At 45.7% G+C, this 16,065-nt stretch overlaps 2 protein-coding genes across 2 annotated transcripts in view; one reads left to right on the forward strand and one right to left on the reverse strand.

Annotated features, from left to right (window-relative positions):
- Positions 1 to 1,744, forward strand: part of adamtsl7 (ADAMTS-like 7) — a 4,515-nt gene extending 2,771 nt beyond the window's left edge. The window contains exons 5-10 of the mRNA XM_068591820.1: positions 1 to 144; positions 302 to 475; positions 581 to 754; positions 835 to 1,026; positions 1,341 to 1,485; positions 1,590 to 1,744. The exon at positions 1 to 144 is cut by the window's left edge and continues 79 nt beyond it. Of these exons, the coding sequence (XP_068447921.1) occupies positions 1 to 144; positions 302 to 475; positions 581 to 754; positions 835 to 1,026; positions 1,341 to 1,485; positions 1,590 to 1,744 (984 nt within the window). The remainder of the gene's footprint in view (positions 145 to 301; positions 476 to 580; positions 755 to 834; positions 1,027 to 1,340; positions 1,486 to 1,589) is intronic.
- Positions 1,745 to 3,390: 1,646 nt separating this feature from the next.
- ptpn9b (protein tyrosine phosphatase non-receptor type 9b) lies at positions 3,391 to 14,771 on the reverse strand. Its single transcript, XM_068592065.1, has 13 exons — positions 14,733 to 14,771; positions 12,673 to 12,816; positions 12,024 to 12,113; positions 11,746 to 11,870; positions 11,167 to 11,272; positions 10,957 to 11,067; positions 9,903 to 10,870; positions 9,670 to 9,766; positions 8,098 to 8,167; positions 7,931 to 8,009; positions 7,673 to 7,823; positions 7,193 to 7,400; positions 3,391 to 6,505 (listed from the first exon to the last, which is right to left on the reverse strand). Exons 1-13 carry the CDS (start codon positions 14,763 to 14,765, stop codon positions 6,282 to 6,284), a joined length of 2,406 nt encoding a protein of 801 aa, XP_068448166.1. The 5' UTR covers positions 14,766 to 14,771; the 3' UTR covers positions 3,391 to 6,281.
- Positions 14,772 to 16,065: the final 1,294 nt, after the last annotated feature.

The following is a 16,065-nucleotide window of genomic DNA, read 5'->3' on the forward strand; positions in this document are numbered from 1 at the left end:
GTCACCCGAGATCCCGCCAACGGGACGGAGACCTCGGTCACCGTGGCCGAAGAGCTGTGCGGGTCATCCGACAGGCCCGTGACCACGTCCACGTGTCAGCTGAAGATCTGCAGCCAGTGGGAGACGCGATCCGAGTGGAGCCCGGTGAGAGCCCGCCCACAGGCCTCCGTACTACTACATACTAGGACACCCTACCCATCAACTAGCCTTTCAGAACACAAACATTTTCATTGAAAGTTAAAGCTATTTTCCCTCTCTGTCTTCCCCCCGCCCCTCCCATCCCTCTTCACCCTTCTCCCAGTGTTCGGTGCCGTGCGGGGTGGGCCAGCGCAGCAGGGAGGTGGTGTGTGTGAGCAACCAGGGAGACGTGGAGGAGGATGAGGAGTGCAACATGAACCTCAAACCGGACACGCTGCAGAACTGTGACATGGGGGTCTGTGCACGCAGCTGGTTCACGTCCCTCTGGAGCCAGCGGGTAACGCAGGGACTGTTAGAGTGTGTGTGTGTGTGTGTGTGTGTGTGGGAAAGTGAAATCACATAGGAAGTGTCCCTGATTTGGAGCGCGTGCGATGTTCTTTAGTGCTCCGCAGAGTGTGGTCGCGGCAGCCGAAGCCGGACGGCGCTGTGCCTGATGGATCACGTGACTGTCCTCCCATTGGACGGCTGCGAAGGGCCACGCCCACCAGAGGTGACATCGTGCGAGTCGGGCCCCTGCCGGAACCGCCTGGAGTGGTACACGGGACCCTGGGGTCAGGTAATGGATACACACACACACGCACACACACTATGAAAAAGCTAACTTTGAAATTTGTGTGTGTGTGTGTGTGTGTTAAGTGTTCGGCAGAGTGCGGGAACGGCACACAGACCCGGAGTGTGGTTTGCATTTTCAACGACGGCGGCGGCGGCGGCGGCCGCGTGGAGGTTGCGGACCGGGTGAAGTGCCCCAGTGTCTCTCATCCAATCACAGCTCAGCCGTGCAGCCTGAAGCCGTGCGGCGTGCAGTGGTACGTCACGGAGTGGAGCGCGGTAAGTGTCCCCGCAACCCTGGACCCCTCACGGACGACCCAGGTGGCGTGTGAGAGGTCAGATTAGCGTGAAACCCGTGCTCAACACTGTCGTCACAAATCGATGACGTGGGGGGGTCGAGATTTTATGAATGTCATCTTGAATCACGTTGAACACCAGACATGAAATTCTCTTCACTTTGTCATTATGAGCTGGAGACACAGAGATGCTGTTTTTGCTCATTTGGGTGTTTTGACCCTTTAAAGCTGAAGGCCTTTAAAAGTACACAAAGTCAACTCTTCACCCCTCCGCCCCCCGACCCTTCTCCATCTCAGTGCTCGCGCTCCTGCGACGGCGGCTACCGCCTCCGCGAGGTGCGATGTCTCGCCGACAACGTCACCCCGAGCGACCGCTGTGACCCCGGTTTGACCCCGGAGGGCCGAGAGGAGTGCAACGAGCGGCCCTGTGTCGGCGAGATAAGTGAGTTTGCTTTAGTTTGACTTTGGGTGAATGGAAGAGTTTGAGTTGCTTCTGCCAGTTATTCCCTCACATGTCTTACTCCCGCCCCTCCCCCCTCTACACAGATCCATCGTGCAGCGACCAGTATCACAACTGCATGGTGGTGGTTCAAGCCCGGCTCTGCGTGTACACCTACTACAGGAGCGTCTGCTGCGCGTCCTGCTCCCGAGCCCAGAAGTCATACCCCGCCTCGCTTCAGAAGAACCGCATCCGTAGATGATGCCGCACCGAAGTCGTCAAAGCGATTCACCGACCGGGCGACCTCTTTCATCTCGTTTCAACTCAACACACACAGACACACACCTGGATGAACCTGAAGCTTTGTTTAACCCGTTGAAAACTGTGGAACCAATTTTTTGGCTGCAGACCTCCTTTTTCCTGTTTGAGTCGTTGTAGGAACTCCAAATTTATTCCAATACTTGTTTATTTTATGCATTTGTTCAGCAGAGTCTTGGGGAAAAAAATGTATATCTGCAAAAAAAATGTTTTTTAAAAATATATTTTGATCGTAACTATGAACATCCAGCATGATTTGAGCCAGATTCCCCAAAAATGCCTCCTGGAGCGTCAATAAGACACTTTTCTGGAAAGATTAGGATCCAAATAATCAGATTCTGTAACAAAAACCATAATAAAACAAAGCCTTGAAATGCTAGGAAGGGGTTTCAGTCCAAAAACTGTTACGTAAAAAAATTACCTATTTTAGGCCAAAAGATTGTCTGAATGGGGCATGCTGGGACTTAAAATGGACGTGGGAAGATTTTTCGCAAACGGTTTCCCAAACATGCCAATAGTTGGATTTTAAAACAATTTATTCCTATAATAAACATCTCAATAATTGTGTTCAGATGTCAAATATGGTGGAAATTCTAGTCTAGAAAAGCATGGAATTTAAAAAATGTAAAATATGTGGGAAGATTTGTTTCTCAGTGTAACTTTAGACCAGAATCGGTCACATGATCGGTGATGCACTTGTATATTTATACTATAATAAAAGGCAGAATAACTTCTGGTACCTAAAACAGCTGCTTGTTGTATTAGATGTTAGACATGATTCAGCAGTTTGATGTTTATTTTATATTGTTTGTTTCCCTTAAGATCATTACATCACTAAAAACTGATTTAATCCAAAAATATTGAATGGTTCATTTATAACCCAAAGCAACACGTGTGCTGCTTTAAATAAAAGGTGGGACGTGCTGGACGACGTCATGTGAGTTCAACACACGACGTCTTGGTGCATTTTGACTGGTGACAGTGGGAAAACGTTCACAATGATGTCAGCAGTTCCTTTTAATTGTGAATACACCTGCGCTATGGCAAAGGGTCAATTTAAACGTGGCCAAACATTCTAAATATATGAAGCCACAGTACATTTAGCAGGTAAAAACAGCTGGTCTAGCTTCGTCCAGAGGTAATAACTTCTGCTTTTATAATGATCCTTGTTCTTGTCTAATCAACGTGTCACATTAACGACGCCTTTATCCGGGAGAAGCATTCCTGTAGCAGCTCTAAAGAAAGGTTGCTCAGTAGTTGAAGACTTCTTCCTCCACCTTCTCTCTTTCTTGTGGACGGACCATTTCCTTTGCAAATAATTATATTGAAAATGTTGCCACGTGAGCCCAAAATCTGTCAAAAATGGTCGAGGGAGTATTCAGATCCTTCACTCGAGTAGAAGTGAGAATTCCCGATAAATTAAACAATGCAGAAACCTGCTCCCTGTAAGCGTGACGCTGCACGATATATACAACTGTAAAGGTGCATTTTACTGTTTTGGTTGGTTGAGGTTAGTGTGATGTACAACAATGCTTTATATTTTCTAATCTCATCCCATGTTTGGGGGTGTAAACTCGAGCTTTAGTAAGTCGGCTTGTGAAACACGGCCCGTTTGCGTCCACGCTGCGTAGCGCCCAGTCAAGAAGAGGTCACATTAGCTCTGCAACTCAAGTTCATGATCGTAATACCGTTGCTTTAATGGGACAGCCGGGCCGACAGCATGTAAGAAGGCCAGAACTCCATCACGAGAACTTAAAAAAAAAAAAAAAAAAAAGCACAAAAAAGGAACATTGAAATGAACACCGGTGAACAAAACGCATGTTTGCGTTCGCTGTTTGAGACTCTTTGAACGTACACACACACACACACACACACACACACACACACACACGCACACACGCACACACACACTTCCATTTCGTGTCTATACCGAGGTCTCTCTGGTGTCCGTGGATGCAAGGCTGCACTGGTAGGGTCCATGCGAGTTGGGCTGCTGAGGATGTGAGACAGGAGAAGACATCTTCAGGGTGAGCCTGGGCTTTGGCTTTGAGGGATGCAGGGTCCACATTCACCAACAATATCCAGGGCTGTCTTGATGCCGTTACCCCCCCAAAATACAACATTCAAGGCTCGTTTACCATGCTGATGAACCTCAACCCATTCTAGATATACATTTATATATATATATATTCATATTTTGTTTTACTAACAGACACCGAGCTGGGGTTTTGTGAACAGAAATGGCAGCCGCTTTGTCTTTTTTTTCACTCTTGCGTTGTCCTTGGCATTGGGTACCAGACAGTACATGAAGTTAATGTAATTATTACTGTTTCACAATAAAACGCTCTTAAAAACGTAAGCTCCAACTCCCCTCCCCTCCATCCCGCCCCTTATTGTCCTGGAATTGGACAGTCGCCATTTATACAAGTCAGTTCTGAAAATACAATGGCAAGTGACATTTTCCACCAAAAAATCTCATTGTGAAAAACAAAAAAATATATATATTTCACTTCCTCTCCCATCTGATTTGTTCAGCTTATCAAATGCTATGACTTTGTTTCTCTCCGTCGCGTCGTACCAACATTCACCGATTTCAATATTGTAGAAGCTTTACAAAGACATAAATATAGTAGGATACAATACAGTAAAAAATACAAAATAAAGTCAATATAGGTTTTTTTTCTTCTTTCTTTTTTTTTTTTTTTTTTACTTAAATGATAATTCATCAGAGGCAAACCCAGAAATGGATCTTTGACACTAGGCAAAAAAAACAAAAAAAACACAAGAATTACCCCGCCGAGTTCAAATGATAAAACTATAGCCGGGTCTCGAACCAGAACTCGCTCCCAGATAACGCACCACTGCCGCGGTTATTGGTAAAGCAGCGCGCTACGGGCAGGACTTTAGGCAAAATGTGGGTGTCCTGCGCGACACACAGTCAACGTGTGTGCTACTCGTTTGGGTGTCGTTACGTACCGGCGAGACGTTAAGCTGAGGAGGACTTGAAGGCACAAGTATCTGAGGCAGAACGGGCCTCGCGAATCAAACGCAACGGTTGTGGTATCAAGAGGGCATGATTCGAAAAACAAATGGGCGGGGCGGGGGATAAAAGTTTACAGTTTCAGGTACGGTTTAGGTCTGAGACCGACGAGGCAGTGGATCTAGTTAAGGCCAAATTACTTGGTATCGTCCAATCGGAACGCCCCAACAGTAAAGATGATGTTAGACCTGACAAATCACAGCAACTTGCAATATAATATCTGTTTTAATAACAGAACTCCTTTTGTGTTTTTTGTCCCAGCCTGGCTCGCTACATAGATATTTCTTCTCACGGTTAAGTCAATTATATTAAACAAGGCTTCTTTTTTCTTGCTTTTCTCTCAGAGGTTGTTATTATGCACAATAATGTATGTTACAAGAATATACATTAGCTTCAGTCTATAATATCTCAGTAAGGAGTACATCCAAGCATTCAGGGTGAGGACTTTGGCTTTGAAAAGTTAGTCTACATATGCACAGATATGAAACACACGTAGAAAATGCACCATATAAAAAAAAAATAAAAGGATTTGGAAAATAAAAACAGGAACGGAAATGGACTAAATGGCTCACGCTGATCTTCTGTCACTTAAGACCATTTGCTCACAAACAACCATTTCGCTTTAAAGAAAAAAAAAAAAACGTTTTCAAGTTTGAACCTTTCCACATCGACTCGCATGATCTGCGATCGCGGACGCGTTGAAGGTCGACGAGGAACAAGAAAGGAACAAATAAAAAAAAAGGGTTTGGAGGGCTTCTTAAGTTCAAGTTTGTCGATCCTCATGTGCAAGTCAATATAAAAATGCTACAACTCGTACGACTCTCTTGTCAACAAGACAGGTTTCAGGGCAGGCCAAGTCTCCCACCCACACACACACACACCTGTAGTTTGCTGAATAAAAAAGAGGCTCGGAAATTGGCAGGACAGCTTGCTCAAACAACACGTAGTCTCTACTCCCTGTAAGTTTCTTCTGTTTTTGTTTCCCCCCGTCCGGCTCGTCGCCTCCTCCGTCGATGCGTTCACGTGAAGGAGGAGCAACCGTGGGGGTCTGTATCGTGACATCAGAGAAGCCAAAACAAGACCTGTGTCCTTTTGTCTCTCCTCTCTTACGGCGGCAGAGTCATCTGGAACGTTCTTTTACATTACATTTCATTTAGCTGACGCTTTTATCCAAAGCGACTTGCAACACGTGCGCCGCAGACGCAGCTGCGGGGGAGCGAGTCGGGGTGAAGTGTCTTGCTCGAGGAGACGTCGACCTGGGCTAGCGGACTCCGGGGGAAATCGAACCGGCATTCCTCTGATTGAAAGACGGACCTGCTAACCGCAGTCGCTCCTGCCGGCGTCCTTCCTTCGCTCTTTTCCTCCGTATGACTTCGGCTTAGGTCGGCCGACCCCTCCCTCCCGCCCCCGCGTTGCTGCTCTCTCTCCCTCTGCGTGTCCCTCACTCGCTGTCGGTCTCCAGGTCGGAGTCGGACCACTGCACCGGGCTCAGCTTGCCGTGGCGCTGGGCGTACTCGATGATCGACGTGTAGCAGAAGTAGTACTGGTCCCAGGTCTGGATGCTGAACGCCCTCTGCGTGCGCATGCGCCGCACCGTCTGCCGGACGTCCACCGTGGCGATGTCCTCCAGCCGGGACAGGCAGATGTCCAGGGTGCAGAACGTGCCTGGTGGCGGCGGAGAGGAGAGGGGGCGGGAAAGAAAGAAGACGGAGAGGTTACACAGGAAGCTACAATTATGCCTCTTCCAACCAGCGGTGTTACAGTTTACATCCCCGTCTCAAACGTTTTCACTTCATTATTTTGTCCTATGAGGCGGTTGTGTGATATTGTCATCATTAAGATATTAATCTTGAGCTCTGGCCATGAACTTTATTCGTGGGGTCGCGGTGACTTCTGAGAAAGTCACCCTCGTGTCCAAGAGGACGTTTTGTGCCAAATTTTGGAGGAACTTCCCTTCCAGGCATACTCGAGACATTGTTTTCACAAAAATGAAGCGCACAGACAACCCAAAGAACACGAGGCCTCCAGCCTCGGCCGTCTCTGGCGATGGAGCCATGAAAGGACTCGGCAGTAGAGACACACCAGAAGAACATCTCAAACTTATTTTTGGGACTATGTTGTTATTATTATTATTAAGAATATGTTGAAGGCTGGGTATCAAACCTCAATACTTCTATGGTTTGATGAAAACAAATATGACAGAAAACTGGCTCATTATTGTTTGGTAGAATTAATACTACTGTATTTGTTTCTTTTCATACAGCAACACAAAGACACATGCCACGGACTAACGAGGTCTTTGCATGAATACGACGGTATACCCGAACGCCACCGTGGTACATGTTTGTTTACCTGTGCGGCCAATGCCGGCACTGCAGTGCACGACCACCGGGGGGCCCCCTGGAGGCCCCGTCCAACTGGAGCCCAGGCTCTGGACGGCGGCCTCCCTCCTCTGCAGTACGTGCTCGCGGAAGTCCAACATGGCAGAAGCGCTTTTGGGCACACCGAAGTCTGGCCAGCTGACGTAGAGGTAGTGGCACACCTCCCGTCTCTCTCCAGACTGAGGGGGAAGTCACGGAGGTTCACGGAAGGAAAAAAAAAAACGTATCAGACTCTTTCTTTTGTGACGGCAAGTACAAGCATGTGAGACTATCCACACCCAGCAATATTCTTATATTCTTAAATTACATGAAAAACTGAAAAGATTCTGCTGACAAAGCCATCTTTTATTCAACCTTTAAAACCCCCGAAGCCATGAAAAGATACTTTTTAAAGACCGCTTTATTACCTCAAATTCACACAGTTAAATGTTTTAAGTCTTACGTGACTTACCTGTGTGTTGTAAAGTTCAAGATGGGAGAGCGTGAAGTCCTGAAACGCCTGGATGTGCGTGTTCCTGACCAGGAAGTACCCGTGCTGCTCGGTCCGGCCCTCCTCCAGAGGCCAGTACTGGCCGCACTTGACCCGGCCGCGCTCCACCACCCTGCGACGCACACAAGCACACGGCGGTTTTAAGCTCACCTGCCGGCCCAATCGGGGACGCTCCCGACACTGAATTGACTTGCACGCGGAGAAAAAAAGGAGTCTCACCTGGTGGTCATGACAATGATGAGTACCATCTGTTCCCACACCATGCGCCAGAAGTCACCAAATGTTTTGGGCAAAGGACCTGAAGGACAGAAATAGGGATTAATGCATGGAGGACGACGTGACGAGGATAGACAATGAGACCGAAGTTTCTGTCCCCAGTTGCTCACCCTGAGTTGCAATGTAAGCGTTACTCCTCTTGTACCCGTCCATGAAACTGGCATTGATGTAATCTGATGTCTGCAAAAAAAAAAAGGGTGAGACTCACTGGTTGGTGCTGGGATCTACTGCCTCCCGTAGGAGGACGTTGAACATTACTACCAGAGGGGCAACAGATCACTAAAGTCAGGGTTGGCATCGTATCACGGCTCTGAGTCAACGATCGAATAATCAAAAAAAAAGGGAGCGTATATAACTTTTACAGATGCTCTTGTGCAAGTCTTTTGCCGTTGATACCATTTGCCGATGAGCCATATTGGCAGAAACAGATCGCTTTGTTTGTTGTTTTGTAACGTCATAGCAGCTGTTTTAGGCAGCTTGATTCATTTTTTTCACCTGTGTCCCATAACATAATAATTTCAAAACACCGTGGAGTCAGTGTAAACCATCGACAATGACATAAAAACACAATTTAAATCACTATTATTTTGCTATAAGTATTTGTAATGATGTATCATAAGCTGCTGAGCGCTAGTTTTAGGAAGTTTAACATCTCATAATTCTCTCTAATATCTTTTGGATGTTGCTGTGAAAATATCTCCTTCAACCAAATCGGTTTTATTCCAGTTTCTCACAAAAACAAACACACTTGACAAGATTACACTTCATGATAACGTCAGTGTTACTGACTAGAGAATAGACACATCATGATGCAACTCAACAGAGCCTCCGTAAGTTAGCGGTTGCTGCTAACGTTACTAGCTCTCCTGCTCCTTCAACACAGACGGACAACACACTGGATCCGTACAGATCACTGAGCAACTGCAGATCGTCACAACTGCTGTTGGCCAAATGTGTTTAGACCTGTCACTTAGTTGCAGTAAGCTGGAGTCACATAAAAACGCACAAAAAGGTACAAATAACATGAAATTAATCTACAGCAGATTCAGTCAATCCTAAACATCTTCAGTTAATGAGATTCATTTAGTTGCCAATAACAACATGTTCTCTCGAGCCATAAAAACATTTTTTATTTTGTCTGAAGGATTTTTTACAATCTGGTCGGATTTTATTCGGGGTTTTTTGGCCATTATTACAATAACATAGTACTCGTTTTACAAAAATAAGACCCAGCTTGCCAAAAGCAACAGGCCTGTCCTGTTAGCCACATGACACCCACTGAATATGATACAGTCAGGCATTCCACCTTCCAGTCACACATATCAGATGCAGCAGATTAGGACAGGCGAAGACGTCACAAGCAATAGACCCGAATGCTCCAACATTTATGTTTACCGCATGTTTACTCTTGCTGATCCGCTCTGTGCCCGCCAATAATTACTCAACTAAATGCATCTCTATCCAATATCTAACGTTGCATTCCCCAATCGGTTACCAAAAACACCCCTCTTATGGAGAAGCTGGAACAGAGGCCAGGCGGTGGCAGCGACGTCACAATTCAACAGCAAACATCCGTAAAAAAAATCATCCACTGTCCGCAAAATAAAATCTGTGAACTAAATTAATCAGGAGACCATTTAAGTCACAGCAGGAGACGTGAGGTTTGACGGATGCGTAAATACCTCATCCTCGTCATCGCAGAGCTGACAGAGTCGCACCCGTGACTGGTCCAGGCAGAGCACGTCGCTGTACCTGTTCTTTATCTGATTGGCCAGTTTTCTGCGAAAAAGGCAGAATTGAAAATGTGTTGTTAAACAGTGAGCTGAACAGTGTTATCTCCTGCATAGCTTTCCTTTGTTGAGACTGAAAATAAAGCACATAGAAGAAACACAACAATATATGTTTGATCACTAACTTGGAGTAGTCAAAGGTGCTGGTCGGTGGCTCCTTCCGGATCTCCTCGTACTCCTGATAAATCCCCTTCTTCTTCTTCCTCTTCACGTGCTCCACCAGATCGTGCACCGTCATGCCCCCCTGCTCCGGCACGTGAATGGACGCCTCCACGCAGCCGTCCTCGTCATCTGCGGCCCACGACGAAGATAGGGGCGGGGACTGGGAGGGCAGCTGGTGTGGCGGACGAGGCAACGACTTCTGGGGTAACGGAGGCACCCCTTCCTCTTCCTCAACGCCATCCTCCTCCTCCTCTTCTTCCTCCTCCTCCTCCTCCTCGTCCTCGTCATCATCATCATCCTCCTCCTCCTCCTCCTCTTCCCTCACGTCAACACTCTGAGACCCACATGCGAAATCCGCCGCCTTCCCGTCCACCGCATCCCCCTCGCCTACGTGTGAGACCGGCGTGTCGGGGGGCGTATCCGACTGGGGAGGGGCTTGGCGGCAACGGCCGTTCGTGTTGGCGTTGGGACTCGAGCTGCCGCCGGCCCCGCTCCCCGCTGAGCCGTTCCAGTGTTGGTGGTTCCCCTGCGGCCTGTTGGCGGCGGACTGCGGGCTCGGTGGATACTGACCGAGGCCTTGAGTCCTGCCCTCAGACACGATGCAGTGGTTGTGCGAGTTGGCATTGCTGTCGTCGTAGCAGTTCGAGTTGGCCACGGCCAACTCGGAAACCAGCTGCGCGCCGATGTGGCCGTGCGGCTGCGTGTTGCCCGCGCCGGCGTTGCTGCACTCTAAACTGTAGGAGCGCAGCAGGCTCCCGACGCAGTCGTGCGGATCGTGCTCTTGCGTGTCGCCCGGAACAGTGTTCGTGTGCGTGTTGATGCAGGACTGGATCCACGCCACGTGGCTGTACTGGGACGTCCCGTCCAGGTGCTCGGGGAGGGAGGAGACTGGAATGTGACTGGCCAGCTCGTGAGCTTTCACCGTGCACACCTGGCGGATGGGGAAGTGAGAAAATGCCTTTCAAATGACAACCAAACGTCATGATGCAACAAAAAATAAAAGAAACACACGCGTACCCTCTCTCTCAGCTTCTCGCGCACAAACAGGCGGAGGACGGCGAAAGGGGCTCGGAACCAAAGAGGCGATGACACAATGAAGACACATTTTAGACGAGCTGGAAACGCCCCCTGAGAAATACATCAGTCATTTCAGAGAGACCGCTTGGACACCGAAAACTTGAAGGCAGGCAGATCTGAGGGAAACGGAAGCGTGTTCCTTGTATTTACCTTCAGCAAATTGAGGATCTTGACGCAGAGCTCGTAGTCAAAGTTGCCATAGGTGGAGTTGGTCATGTCGTAGATGAATATGAGTCCGTCTCTTTGAGTTTGTTCGCTGTTGAGCAATGAACAAGATTTTTCAAATTAAGAGCCGAAGAAGGGGGTCAAAAGGAGCGTGTCATAAGTGATACATATCATTTTTTAAGCAAATACGATGTGTCGCAAAAGCCTATCAGTGTTGAGATTCTCCTCCTGCGTCCACCGACATCCTGACATTGTTGAATCAGAAATTAGAAGAGCTCTACAATAGTACCTCATATTTGTATATAAATGTATGTGTATAAACCATAGACTGTGGTATAACCAATCACGTCACTGTCATATTTGTTAGGTTATTACAAGTTTTTAGATGTAAGCGAGGCCTGGCACCGATTGCTCCAAACTCTAAATCAGAAAACAAGCTTTAAAAAGTTGTTTGACCTGTAGTCTTGCACCCAGACCTTAGTTAATTCGGCACCGTTTTTATCTGTCAACTGCGAGAAAAGCGTGGTAAGAATCTATTGTGTGTATGACGGGTGAGGGCATCACCTCTCTATGGCTTTGTCCAGCTGATAGATGATGGCCTGCAGCACAGCTCTGTGGGTGGTGACATCTGACCGATGCAGACGAGCGGTAAAGAGCGCGAGAGCGGCACCCTTCGCATCGCGGCCAGGCTGGTGGGGACATGCAACATACACGCAAATTACTATCGATTAATTGGGCATCCATTTCTTTGGAATTGCAAGAAAGCTATAAATTCTGATCACAAACGTGCACAGGCCAACGCACAAAATGACCAGCAGGCTCACACTTGCTTCCACACTCACCAGGACTGTAAATTTGCCACTCAGCAGCTCGGAGCGTAGGGGCTCCTCGTCAGGGTTGATATTGATGATGCCCTCTTTGATTCTTGTGTTCTGATTTTGATATACGATGAAAGAGACGAGGGAGAGAAGCGGACATTTACATTAGAATGCAATTTAAATTGGGATGCAAAAAAGAAAAGGGCATCTAAAAATGATCGATGATGCGCATCACACTGCCCAAACATGCTGCTTTTCAGTTTTCAATAGGAGCATTGTTATTCTGAACTGAATAACAGGTTATGACCTGCTCTGACGGGACACGGTTATGACGAGCATGTGAGCTTTGTCATATTGTCAATCAGATATCCAAACTTTTCTCAGGCTAGCAGCATCAAGAAACTGCAAATTCTCTAATTACTTTTATTCCTTAAACCGAGCAGAGTTCAGGATTATTGGTGTCAACGAGTTTGAGTTCATACGACACCAACAAATAAGGCTGAAGACATTTTTCACAATTCCAAACACAAGTTGCAATGTTCAGAAAAAGGGTCACGTCGGACATATTGAAATTGAAGATATTTTTTTGATCCTTTAGCCCCAAGGACATGTAGCGCTCCGTTGATAACAGAAAATATTAATATCAGCTTTGTCACAGATTCAAGCACAGTACCTTGTATGCTTGGAAGAGGTCGATGGCTCTGGAGACGTCAAACTTGCGGGCCATAAGAAACTTTACAGCTGTGGGTTGGGACACGAGCCCAGCGCTGTGAGGCTGCTCCCGGCTTCGCACCTCACCCAGGAACTCCTCCACAGCCTAGACAAACGAGAGAACGGACGAAACGGAGGGACAGCAATGAGGTGCGGGAGGAGAAGACATTCAAACAGATAGAGGAAAAAAAGCCAGAGGAGAGGAAAGCTATAAAAATAAAATCAAAAGCTGGGAATTGAGGAGAGTAGGGTGAATTGCAACAAAAAAAACATGGGGTAGAGAAGATAGGCATGGCAACTGACATGACAAAAATAAACACATGAGTCTCTCAACCCCCTCAGCTTTGTAGTCATCTCCCTGCCAAGGTTACACAAAGAAAATGTCCAAGTAAAGGGCTTTCCCTTTGACTTGACTAGATGTGAAGATGCACCCCAAACCCTGATGCATCTGGTCAATCCATTTTTTGTATTATTAGATGACTGGCAAAAATATTGACATGCACATTCAAAGATATTGCAGTATGCTGTGTGAAAATAAACGGCACCCTTGGTTCATTTTTACCTAACTTGTATTTTGTGAGGATTCATTTGGCAATATATCATTTGGATTATGATGTCAGAAGTGAAGGTCCTAACTGTACGTAATTGGCACAACACTTTGGGGGAAATATAACATACATGTGTGGGACATGTCATCAGCACAATAATGAGTCTACACAACGAAATGTATGTGCGCTGATTTATCCAGTCACAACACCTGGGAGGTAGAAATACTTGCAATGTTGTGATTGGAAACACGTGAGGGAAACATAACCAAGGTTACATCAAGGCGTTTCATTAGTTTGTGATCCAGTAATGCGTGACTTGAAGGCAGGCTCTTGCTTAGGACTCTTGTTTTATGATTTGGGGCACTGCAGCCAGTCTGGGAAGGTTATCTTACAATCACAACACGGCTGTACAAGCTGCCCGTGTACACACGCACACACACGGGGGTGTCGGTTGCTTGCCTTGGTCGGGTTAATCAGAGCCAAAGACAACACGTCGCTGAGATCTTAAAAACTACAAAAAGGTTTGAAGCAGCAATCTGGGGAAAGTGCAGTGAGCCATCAAGAAAACACATGGGCTCATCTGGCCAGTGGCAACAGCCGTGAGCGTGTCCTGTAAATAAGTGTACAGATCAGTTAACCTTCGTGGGAGGGGGGGAAATAAGTAGCTCTGCTGTCATCGCGATCCCCTCGTGATATTTGATGTTCGCTATAAAAGTCTGGGCGGCCTCCTCCCCTCCCCACCATATTTATTTTAACGAGAAAGCGACGGCAACAACAATGTCAGGAACCTGGGGCTCGCTTCTGTGAATTCTCGACCGTAAATCTGATAACACCGCGAGCTAACCCGCTGGCTCACAGCGAACGCATCCTGTGTGTCCCGTGTCATGGTGCACACGGCCAATAAACACTTGAGGTTATCAGCGTTTGGTGCTTCTTCATCCTTCCACTGAGACCAATGTGGTTTTTAAAGCATGGAAACATAGCTGTCGGGGAGATTCCCTGCAAGTCAACAATAGCTATTTAGCATTAGCTAGCAGCTAGGTTACATGTGGCAGCTGGACGGCTAACGGTGCCGTAAAGCCGCACGTATGGGGGCAAACCACAGGTGGCGAAGTATGAATACTGGACATCAGCGACACAAACACGTTTGTGTGGTCCGCGCACAGCCGGGATATCGGGGGAGTAAATGTTCGCGGCACGCAGCCGGCGAAGTGAGCCTCGCCGCTGCTAGCAAACGCCATCATGCTAACACACGCATGCTAGCTGCTGTCAGTCACACCGGAGCCCGTCGGCTACGGGAGGGTGCGAGCGGGCCGGGGCTGTTTACCAGACCGCGTCGTTCCGAGGGACGTTCGCCGTGACAAAACGTTTGGAAACCAAAATGTCGGGAGTTATAGAAGAAAGTGAAGGTGACACACGTACACGCCGAACGCGACGCGGGGGTTAGGGCAAAAGTCCGTAAAGAGACCCTTACCAGCTGCTCCTGAGTTGTCATGGCTTCCGCCATCTTGAAGCCTCCGCAACGTCGCAGCGGGCGCGCCCACCAGCCGCTCGCTCACGGCGAGGCCCCGCCCACAGGCATTCACATGGAGGCAGCGTTTAATAGAGAAAAACAACAATCTGTATTTATCAATGCTGCCACTGACAATTCATGAACCGCTACCTATCTGTCCATTGATATAAACATTTGCAGTGTATAGGCGGTAGAAGAAAATGTAAGGCTGACAATCCATCCAATAAATCATTAGTATTATATTAACTTTACACATTTCTAAAATCTGTATAGCATTCTAATACAAACCTTTTACGAACTATGTATTATAACTTATTAGATGTATTCTAAAATGTGTACATTATGCATTGTGTATATATATATATATATATATATATATATATATATATATATATATATATATATATATAAACAATTTGCCTATATATACACACACATATATATAGACATACATATAAATATATATATATATATATATATATATATATATATATACACACATATATATAGACATATATATATATGTTTATATATATATGTCTATATATATGTGTGTGTATATATAGGCAAATTGTTGCCTATATATATTGCCAATATGTATATATATATATATATATATATATATATATATATATATATATATATATATATATATATGTGTGATGATATATAGATGGATAATGGCAATACGCTTTTAATATATATATATATATATATATATATATATATATATATATATATATATATATATATATATATATACGGATCAAAGTTCCCGCCTCAACCTTTTTTGTTGTCCGTCTGGCCGAGTAGAAATTGAATCCAGGTGCAGGTTAATATATATATATATATATATATATATATATATATATATATATATATATATATATATATATATATATATATATATATATATATACTCTTTTCATTCAACCATGGTCAAACATGGTTGAATGAAAAGAGTGGTAAAGGCATGTCTTAGTGATCTGTGTGTGCTAAATTGCTTAATTAGATATATATATATATATATATATATATATATATATATATATATATATATATATATATATATATATATATATATATATATATATATATATATATTAAAAGCGTATTGCCATTATCCATCTAATTAAGCAATTTAGCACACACAGATCACTAAGACATGCCTTTACCACTCTTTTCATTCAACCATGTTTAACCAGCGTAAACAAAGTGTATTAATCCAAACATGTATTCAATACCACTCGCATTGTTATCAACATTACTATAACTGTTGGTAGTCGTTGCTCCA

Source organism: Clinocottus analis, unplaced genomic scaffold, assembly GCF_023055335.1.
Source record: "Clinocottus analis isolate CAN_PGR_092001 unplaced genomic scaffold, fCliAna1.0.p SCAF_26, whole genome shotgun sequence".
NCBI lineage: Eukaryota > Metazoa > Chordata > Actinopteri > Perciformes > Cottidae > Clinocottus > Clinocottus analis.

Excerpts from the sequence above, each read along its gene's own strand:
- ptpn9b (XM_068592065.1), bottom strand. The coding sequence starts at position 14,765 with ATGGCGGAAGCCATGACAACTCAGGAGCAGCTG. Across the intron at positions 11,068-11,166 it reads AGATCCTCAATTTGCTGAAG|GGGGCGTTTCCAGCTCGTCT; the intron begins GTAAATACAAGG and ends TGTATTTCTCAG. Across the intron at positions 8,168-9,669 it reads TCTGCGATGACGAGGATGAG|ACATCAGATTACATCAATGC; the intron begins GTATTTACGCAT and ends TTTTTTTTGCAG.